Genomic DNA, 10,166 nt, shown 5'->3' on the forward strand with positions numbered 1-10,166 from the left:
GTGCCGCAACTACTGAAGCCAGTGCACCTAGAACCCGTGCTCCACAACAAGAGAAGCCACCACAGTGAGAAGCCCATGCACCACAATGAAGAGTAGCCTCTGCTTGCCGCAACTAGAGAAAGCCCGCACACAGCAACAAAGACCCAATGCAGCCAAAAATAAATAAATAAAAATAAAATTTAAAAATAAATAAATAAATTTACCAGGGAACTGTCGTTATCTGCCAACACCACTCTCTCAAGCAGACTGCCCACACACAGCCCTCTTCATTGTAAGAGTGAAACGCAGACAAGCATACATTTCATCTCTTGTGTCTCTACTTTTCTTCCACTCTCAGTTGAAAAGACCTACATCTAACTTTTTTTTTTTTTTTTGGCTGCGTTGGGACTTCGTTGCTGCGTGCAGGCTTTCTCTAGTTGCAGCGAGCAGGGGCTACTCTTCATTGCGGTACGCGGGAGTCTCATTGTGGTGGCTTCTCTTGTTGTGGAGCACGGGCTCTAGGCGCACTGGCTTCAGTAGTTGGGGCACGCAGGCTCAGTAGTTGTGGCTCACGGGCTCTAGAGCACAGGCTCAGTAGTTGTGGCTCATGGGCTTAGCTGCTCTGTGGCATGTGGGATCTTCCAGACCAGGGATGGAACCCATGTCCCCTGAGTTGGCAGGTGGATTCTTAACTGCTGCGGCACCAGGGAAGTCCCTACATCTAACTTTTGATCTACTTAATATATTTTCAGGTTGGCTGTATTAAAAAATTCAAAAAGTACAAATTATGGAAGAACAATAATTCGTAAGATCACTAAAACAAACTCACTTGTACAATAAGCTATAAACTCACCATATTTGCTTATCCTGAGCATTAAATCTTTTGACTATTTTTACAAATGGTTGTTATGACAACATCACATTGTTTTTCCCTGTATTACATGAAATAATATTTAAGAATTAAATTCAAAAAAAAAAAGAATTAAATTCCCCTGAGATAATAAAAAACGTTTTTAGAAGATGTATATGTATTCCACCTTCCAGTGTGATACAGTGTCCAGATATCAAGGACACCTAAATAAAAATAAAATCTTGCAGAGGTTAAATGCTAATATTTTTCAAGAATATCCTAGGCAGATTGTACAGATTAAGGAATGAAAATCACATTTAAACCAATGTACGTGGATTGAACTACTGTTGGTATCACTGGGCTGTGACAGTTATGATTCCACAACTTTTACAGTATGGCATAATGTGAAGGGGAAAAAAAAACCACCTCAGTTTTCCAGCTCTCTGGAGAGATCTGGGGCAAAGGTATCAGAATTCAATAACAAGAGTTTCTCAGCTGAACTGAGGACAGAGAATAGATGGTATGAGTAAACTCCCTGGCTGACTGTTACCTTTGGCTAAATAAGGAAAATGTCTTCTACAGCCAAAGGGAGATGAGAACCTTAGTAGGTGGATGGATTTCAGATCTGCACTGAAATTGACTTCATTTGGGATGCGGAAGCATCTAGGTGAAGGCCGGTTAGGTGATAATTGACATCTCCTCCCGGTCTCTGCTCTCAGACACTGAGTTGATTATGCTTCTTAAATACTTTACGAACTCCATTCTGATGTCTTCTGGGTCATCCTCAAGATTTGAGTGCACCAGCTTCAGCTTGTTCAAGGGTGGTGCTTAAAAAAGAAAATAATGTAATTAGGCAGGAACTTTTAGTGAGGGGCTATTCCTAGCTCCAAAGGACCTGAGTCTTTTATTTTTTATTTTAAAAAAATATTTATTTATTTATTTGGCTGAGCTGGGTCTTAATTGTGGCACGCAGGGTCTAGTTCCCCGACCAGGGATCGAACGCGGGCCCCCTGCATTGGGAGTGAGGAGTCTTAACCACTGGACCACCAGGGAAGTCCCAGGACCTGAATGGTACAGGAGCCAATTTCTGTAACTTTCCCAAGTCCAAAAATAAAGTTGTGCCTTGCTTGACACAATTTAACAGAGAAAGGTTTCATCACACTGCCACCTGGCAACAGGATCACAGCTCTCCAAGCCACTTCCAGGCCCTCTTTGTTCTTACACCAGAGGAAGGCATTTCTGAATTTTGAGTTTTTTATGGTCACTTTGACACCTCTGTAATGGTGTGTGTCACATGCAAACTGGAGCTTAAAGGCAAGTCAGGAAAGAGTGTCCCTAATAGTACCGATGAGTGGCTAAAACCAGGTTTTTTTCCCCTCTTAGTGTCTGCCTACTTTTAAAGTGTCTGCATCCTGGCCTGGATGGTACAGCAGATCTTCCAACCCAGCAGTTCTGATTTACGTGGTAAGAAAAACAAATGTCTAGGACACAGCAGATGCTCTTTAACTGCACAGGGCTGCTGGTTTCCAAGACACAGGGCAATATAGAAATGCCCAGAGCTTTTCAGACTACAGCAGAAAGGAGAAGTCCAGGCTTCCTACCCAAAGCCAGGTTTCCTTTGTCACTTCCAGAGCCTGGTTTGTGGTGTGCAATTAACAGACATTGAGTGTCCTGTAAAAACTGCTGCTGGACGAAGCAGGAATACCACATCTCAATTTCCTTCAGGTGGCCTGGGATGTCAGCATTGAAGACGACCACCACCCCATGAGAGTCCTTCATCAGGGCTGGCCAGCAAGACTCGAACCTGCGTGGCAGAAAAGGACGCAGCGTGAAGGGTAGGTGGCTCTGGCTTCTGCATTTGTTTTGTTTTTAATTTTTATTGGAGTAGAGTTGATTTACACTGTTGTGTTAGTTTCTGCTATACAGCAAAGTGATCCAGTTATACATATACACATATCCACTCTTTTTTAGATTCTTTTCCCATATAGGCCATTATAGAGTATTGAGTCCCCTGTGCTAATATAGTAGGTCCTTATTAGTTATCTGTTTTATACACAGTAGTGTGTATATGTCAATCCCACTCTCCCAATTTATCAGCCCCCCGCCACTTTCCTCCCTGGTAACCATATGTTTGTTTTTTACATCTGTGACTCTATTTCTGTTTTTTTTGTGTGTGTGTGGTATGCGGGCCTCTCACTGTTGTGGCCTCTCCCGTTGCGGAGCACAGGCTCCGGACGCGCAGGCTCAGCGGCCATGGCTCACGGGCCTAGCCGCTCCACGGCACGTGGGATATTCCCGGACCGGGGCACGAACCCGTGTCCCCTGCATCGGCAGGCGGACTCTCAACCACTGCGCCACCAGGGAAGCCCTCTATTTCTGTTTTATAAATAAGTTCACTCGTACCATTTTTTTTTGATTCCACGTATTAGCAATGGTTCTGGTTTCTAACTGTGGACTTTGAAAACGATGTCTAAGTATTAATCATGGATGGATGACCTCTCACTATATCATAACCCAGTCACTAAAGTTTCAAGAGCAATGCATGTCACCAGTAATTGATGGAGCCCCTAACACATGCTAGGAAGGGCGCTCGCTAGGCCCAAGTCCAAGATGCCTGGCAGGCAGCTGACTTTTGAATCATTTGATGGAGCAAATGCTCTAAAGGAAACGTACTTTGGATCGCCACCACAGTCCCAGAGCTCAAATTCACATCCCGTGCTTTTGCCGTTGCTGGTAACGTGTGGGTTCTCAAATTCCAGGATCCTAAACATAAAAACAAGAGCAGCACCTCTCCTTAGGAAACAATATACTTTGGGGATGCCAAAGTCAGGGGCGGGTGATGGTCAGGGACTGCGTGGGACGCGGACTGGTCAGGGCTCACCTCACTCCTTGGGTTGGGTTGTATTCGGTGATGTCAGAAGATTCTGTCAGGAAGTTGGCCAAAACAGTTTTTCCACTCTGTGAAAATGAAGACAGTGAAAGATCATTGCTGAAGAGCAGAAAAGTAAACCATAAGCAGGCCCTCCAATAGCCAGCCTGGACCCAGGTGGGATGCAGTAGAGGCCACGGCCACCCTGAGATCACCAGGGCAGAGGGCTCTCTCTCTGGTTGGGTGGGCACAGCCTGCTCTGGGTTGCCGGGAGCACAGATTTCAGTGCTGGCTCTGCTGCTGGGTGACTTCACCTGCTTCCCAGCAGAGGGAATAGCTAGTTCAAAGGCACCAGGCAGGAATGGACGCGGCACATTTAAGGACTAGAAAGGCTGGTAAATTAGAAGAATAGTAAGGGAGAGGGAGATGTGTATGTGCAGAAATAATTCTGTTGCTGAAGCCAGGTAATGGATACTAGGGTTCACTGTGCTCTCTCCCCTTGTATATGTTTGAGAATTTCCATTTAAAAAAGATACCTGTGTTTGTTTTGCTTTTCATAATTCCGAGCATATTGTTGTTACTTGCCTGTTTAACAGTTTAAGTCTTGGAGAGTTCTCTGTGTCAGTTTACATGGATTTGCCTTATTTTGTTTCACTGCTGCACAAAGGAAGAATGTACCTTAGTCTATCCAGACATTTGCTCACTGATGGGCACCGAGGGTGTTTCCATCTGTTCCACATTGTATAGGACTCATGGGGAGCGTGGAGGAGTCTTTAGCTACAGTAGCTTTTGAGAAACGTAACTGCCACGCTAAAAGCTGTGCACATTTAAAATTGCAATCCCAGAATACTCCGTTCCCTGAAAGCATTCTAACACTGCATGTTATCAATATTCTAAACTTTTCTCATCCAAACTGATGAGCACATAAGTGCCATCTGTTTGTTCTGTGTTTGCGACTGTGCGACTTTTCATACTTATTGGTCAGTTGTATTTCTTGTGCACAGACTTTGCCACATTATCTTGAGTTGCTTCTCTTTTCTTTATTGATTCTTAAACTTTCCTGTATGTTCTACCTATGAATCCTTTCTTTGTCATGCATTTTGCTAATAGTTTCCCCTGGCTTTAACTTTGCTGTCATTTCTTTTAAGGCTTCTTCATTTTTGTGTTGTGTTTAAGACCTTCCCTGTCACAAGATTAAAAACATAGCTTTCCATATATTCATCTACTACAGTGGTTCCCAGCAAGTGGTCCCTGGACGACCAGCATCAACAAAATGCAAATTCTCAGGTCCCTCCCAGACCTACTGAATCAAAACTCTGGGATAGGACCAGCGAGTTGTGCAACTGACCACCAGGCAATTCTGATGGGTGTTTAAGTTGGAGAGTTATTCATTTACTACTTCCACAGTTGTTCTTTTACACATTTAGCTTTTTAGTCCATCCGAATTTTATTCTTGTGTACGGTGTGAAGTACACAGGTAGATTTAATCCCCCGCCATCACCACCCACATGGAAAAGCTAAATGCTCCAAGACCAGGTAATGGTTCAGTCTTTCCTCCTGGTTTTCTTGTTCCACAGACATATCTCATTAGGGAGAGCCACAGGCGCAAAGGAGAGTCGTGAGATCTAGGCTCTGATTCCATAACGCCACTCACTACCTTGGGCCTTCGGGCCTTAGTACAACCGGGTCGAGGTCTGGGAACACCGAGTTCACGGTGAAGCCAGCGGCGCACACCAGGATGGCCGCGGTGGGACTGGGCTCCCGGCTCCTGGGCCCCACGCCCGCCCGGGTCCCGCTTGCCGCCCCGCCGGCCCAGGCCTCACCTCGCAGGGCCCCACGAAGAGGATCTTGGCCTTCAGCATCGCGGCCCGCAGCCGGCAGAGCCGCCGGAACCCCAGGCGCTGCCAGAGTCCTCGCCTCCGTCGGGGCGGAGCGGAAGCCGCCGCGCCGGTTGGCTGCCTTCGTTCCCATGGAGACGGGAGCGGCCGCGGGGGCCGACGGGAGTGGGCAGGTTTCTGCCGGGGGCCGGGCACCCGAGGGGCTCTGGGGTGGTCTGCTGGCCGCCTAGTGGGCGGCGTGGGTTTCGGGTTGGGGGTGGGCGGCAAGGCAAAGCAAGAGGGTAAGAGGGAAGTAAAAAACCCGGATCCAGATTCACTTGTGAGCGGGGAAGCCCGCAGAGCTCGCGGGGTCCCAAATCTCCTTTATTCCTCCCCGTAACCCCGAGAGCTGAAACGGGCCAAGTAGCTGGTGAGGTGGGGTGGGAACCAGGCATCTGACGCCTGTATCACTCTGGCATGATACTGTCCACACTGAGAACGGATTTATCATGTCCCTGGCCCAGTCTAGAAAAGGTCAGGGAGAAAATGAGTCTCTATGGTTCACCACTCACCGTCATTTGGATAATCTGGGAGAAACCAAAAGGATGATAATGTCCCGGCCTTGTTCACGGGCAGTGCAGGTGTCTGAACGCATTGCTGCTAAATTCAGTCACTAAGTCAGTTTTAACTTACGGAGGCGGAGCCGGTTCAGAAATTTGGGTGAGGCCATGAGGCCATTGTATGCTAAGGGTGCCGATACAAAATACGCTAGTCCCCCAGAAGTGCTAGTATAACAACTACAACAAGAACAACAACAAAACCAAAATAAATCTAATACCAAACTGCTTTTTTTGCAATACAAGGTGAACTGGGACTTCCCTGGTGGCTCAGTGGTTAAGAATCGGCCTGCCAGTGCAGGGGACACAGGTTCGTTCCCTGGTCCGGGAAGATCCCACATGCCGTGGAGCAACTAAGCCCGTGCGCCACAACTACTGAGCCTGCGCTCTAGGACCCACGAGCCACAACTACTGAAGCCGGCTCGCCTAGAGCCCGTGCTCCGCAACAAGAGAAGCCACTGCAGTGAGAAGCCCGTGCAGCACAACGAAGAGTAGCCCCCGCTCGCCGCAACTAGAGAAAGCCAGCGCACAGCAACGAAGACCCAACACAGCCAATAAAAACAACAACAACAAGAACAACAAGGTGAACTGTAAGGAAGAGTCTGCCTTAAGTTCAAGATGTCCTTAACTGATTGATTGAATCAGTATCTTTGCTTTTTTTTTTTTTTTCTTTTTGGCGGTACGCGGGCCTATCACTGTTGTGGCCTCTCCCGTTGCGGAGCACAGGCTCCGGATGCGCAGGCTCAGCGGCCGTGGTTCACGGTCCCCTCCGCAGCATGTGGGATCTTCCCGGACCGGGGCACAAACCCGCGTCCCCTGCATCGGCAGACAGACTCTCAACCACTGCGCCACCAGGGAAACCCGAATCAATATCTTTTGAATGAATGCCTGCTGTGTGTTCTTCTAGGTACTTGTACCTCTTGAAGCTGTCATTCCAGTGGAGTAGATGGATATTAAGGAAACAAGTTAATAAAAAAAGTACTCTCAGGTAGAGACAATTTTAGATATTGGTAAACGCTATGAATAAAAATAAATCACTAAAGAGTTAAAGAGTGTGAAGGAGCCAGTTTTGGATGGAGTAGTCAAGGCAACACCGTGGTGCAGAGGTGACATTAAAGCAGAAAACTGAGTAAAGAGAGGGTGCAGATAAAGCATTGAAAGATGTAGGGTATGAGCAATGCAGCAGAACAGCAAGGGCAAAGACACTGAGGTGGAAATAAACGTGGTACGTTCCAAAAATAGCCCGGAGGGCCTGTGACACCGGTGCAGGAAGAGTAAGGAGGAGAGTGGGAGGAGATGCTCTTGGAGAGGTTGTATAAGACGTTGGGGATTCATTCTAAGGGTGATTGGAAGCCTGTGCCAGGACTGTATTTGGCTATGTCATAGAAACTCCACCACAGCAACTTAACCAAATAAGGGATTCATTGTTTTCTCACCTAACAAGGAATCCAAGGATGGGCGTACAAGGGCTGATGCATCTGCCATCTCCTTACTTTCCTGACGTCTTTTGCTCCGCCTTTGTGTATTTGCTTTCTAGGCAGGAACAAAGGAGAAGAGAAAAGGTCAAAAGATATACAGTACTACAGACTCCCTTTTCTCAGAAAAACAATGGCTTCCTTAGAATCCCTATCCAGTGATTTCTCCTTCTGTCTCATTGGTTAGAACTGTGTCACGTAGACTCCATAACTGCAAAGGAATCTGGGAAATATAGATTGTAGCTCTGTACATTTCTTTTCCCAAGAAGTGGGGCCCAGAGTGGGAGTGGGAGTGGGGATGGGGAGTTGATATTGGCTAGGAAACTGGCCAGCCGAAAAAGTCATCATGGAAGATTCTGAGCAGTGGATTGACGTGATCTGATTTATGTTTAAAAGCGATCACTGGCTGCCGTGTGGAGCAAAGGGGACAAGCGTGGATGCATACATGGCAATTAGGAGGGTATTCAGGTAGCTTAAGAGAGGGATGATGGTGGTTTGGCTAGGGCCGCAGTGGAGCTTGGATCTGGGACACATTTTGAAGGTAGAGGTAGCAGGAGTTGCTGATGGATTAGATGTCAGGGAAAGAGGAGTTAAGGATGAGTCCCAGGACATTGACTTATGAATGTCATTATTCATTGACATGAATAATGTTTGCCATTTCCAGACTTGGGAAGACTGGGGCAGGGTTTGTGGTGGGAGATTAAGAGTTCTATTTTGGTTATGTTAGTTTTGAGATGCCTGCTAGTTGTTGAGGGAGAAATGGGATATAAGATTCTGTGCCTGATGGGTGAGGTAAGGACTAGAGCTATAAATCTGGACAAGATATCACTCAGCATGTGGAATGCCATGAAAGCCATGGACTAGATGAGAACTCGTAGGGGGTAAGTGTTGGCAGAGAAGATAAGTGTAGACAGATAGTGCCCTGGGACACTCTTCTATTTAGAGGAGAATCTAGCAAAGAAAGCTGAAAAGGATCGTCCAGAGAGGCAGGAAGGAAACTAGGAGAGTATGGCATCGTGCAAGCCAAGTCAGGATGGCGTTGCAAGACAGGGAGTGATCCATTTTGTCAGATGCTTCCAAGAGATCCAGAGAAGTCACGGAAGGTGAAGGATCAACCATCAGATGTGGTGGAGGTCACTGATCATTTTTTTAAAAATACTTTTCACTTACTATCTTTAAACACGTGACCACACATACATATAGCTTTGTAAAAGTGGCTAAATATGATCATGCGTTTGCTTTCTTTCGGGGCAATTTCTTTCTTCTTTTTTTGTTTGGCTCCCTTACCTCACCCTTGACCTCTCCCTTTCCCTCTTTACCGCTTGAAGTTTTCATTCTAGTGAAGAGACAGACAGTGAGTAAACTCCCAATGGAGAGGCTATGATTACAACCTGGGGTGCATCGTTCAATATTTTTCTCCATACATCTTATAAATCCCCATTCTGCAAGGCTCTAAATGCATAGAGACCTGTAACAGGATGCTGAAAGGGTGACTCTATCCAATTTTGGCTGAGATTTAAAGGCTGACAATAGGTGTTGAGTGTCTCCCAGCGTCTAGTCCCTTTCTGTAGAACTTAAGCACATCACCTGGAAGTTATCAGAGTCATGAAGAGGGAGAGAGGGAAAATTTCTTTGAAGAGCGTGCTGTTTGCTCATCTCGGGTCAAGTGAGACATGAGTCTTCAGAGAACTTGTATCCCCTGGCATTTGGGCAGCCCCCTGTTTTCACAATGCACCTTTGAAGATTATGTGCTTGAATCCTTAGATTGGGGCGCTGGAAGAAGAGGAGGGATGCATTCTCAGTTGATGAAAAATGAAGATGGAGTGGAAATAATCTGGATGGAGGGCCTTTGTATTTTGGGTGTGAATTAATTTGACTGAAATAACAAAACTGTATTCTAGTGTGAAGGTTGACAGTTTAGAGATGGTACAGCAGCACAAAAATGGCCTCATGCACCAGGTTCTTTACACCTTTTTTTCTCTGCTGTCCTAAGGTTTAGTCTTTGTCCTCATGCTTGTTACCTCATAGTCACAATGGCTGCTGTGCCTCCAGGCATCATGCCTGCAATTAAGGAAAGAAGAAGCGGGAAGAGCATATGCTTTTCTGGTTGAGTCTGTCCTTTTTAAAAAAAATTAACATTATTTAGTCATAATTTACATATAATAGAGTATACCTATTTTTTTTTTGCGGTACGCGGGCCTCTCACTCTTGTGGCCTCTCCCATTGCGGAGCACAGGCTCCGGACGCGCAGGCTCAGCGGCCATGGCTCAGGGGCCCAGCCGCTCCGCGGCATGTGGGATACTCCCGGACCGGGGCACGAACCCGTGTCCCCTGCATCAGCAGGCGGACTCTCAACCACTGCGCCACCAGGGAAGCCCGATTATACCTATTTTAAGTGTTCTTTGAGTTTTGAAAAATACGTAGACTCCTATACATTTACTATCTTACCATCTTGCTCAAGATATGGAGCTCGAGTCTAGATGGGGAGACCAACCTGTATCGTGCTTTTCACCTTGTGCTTTTCCAAATATAATCTCATTTTAATTCACAACTGGAGCT

General features: G+C 46.5%; 1 protein-coding gene across 1 annotated transcript; it reads right to left on the reverse strand.

Annotated features, from left to right (window-relative positions):
- Window positions 1-431: 431 nt before the first annotated feature.
- Window positions 432-5,662, reverse strand: IFT22 (intraflagellar transport 22). The gene is made up of 5 exons (XM_030872097.3): window positions 5,522-5,662; window positions 3,711-3,787; window positions 3,503-3,592; window positions 2,431-2,633; window positions 432-1,656 (listed from the first exon to the last, which is right to left on the reverse strand). The coding sequence occupies exons 1-5, from the start codon at window positions 5,558-5,560 to the stop codon at window positions 1,508-1,510; spliced, it is 558 nt and encodes a 185-aa protein (XP_030727957.1). The 5' UTR covers window positions 5,561-5,662; the 3' UTR covers window positions 432-1,507.
- Window positions 5,663-10,166: the final 4,504 nt, after the last annotated feature.

The sequence above is a fragment of the Globicephala melas genome, chromosome 15, assembly GCF_963455315.2.
Source record: "Globicephala melas chromosome 15, mGloMel1.2, whole genome shotgun sequence".
In the NCBI taxonomy this organism is placed as follows: Eukaryota; Metazoa; Chordata; class Mammalia; order Artiodactyla; family Delphinidae; genus Globicephala; species Globicephala melas.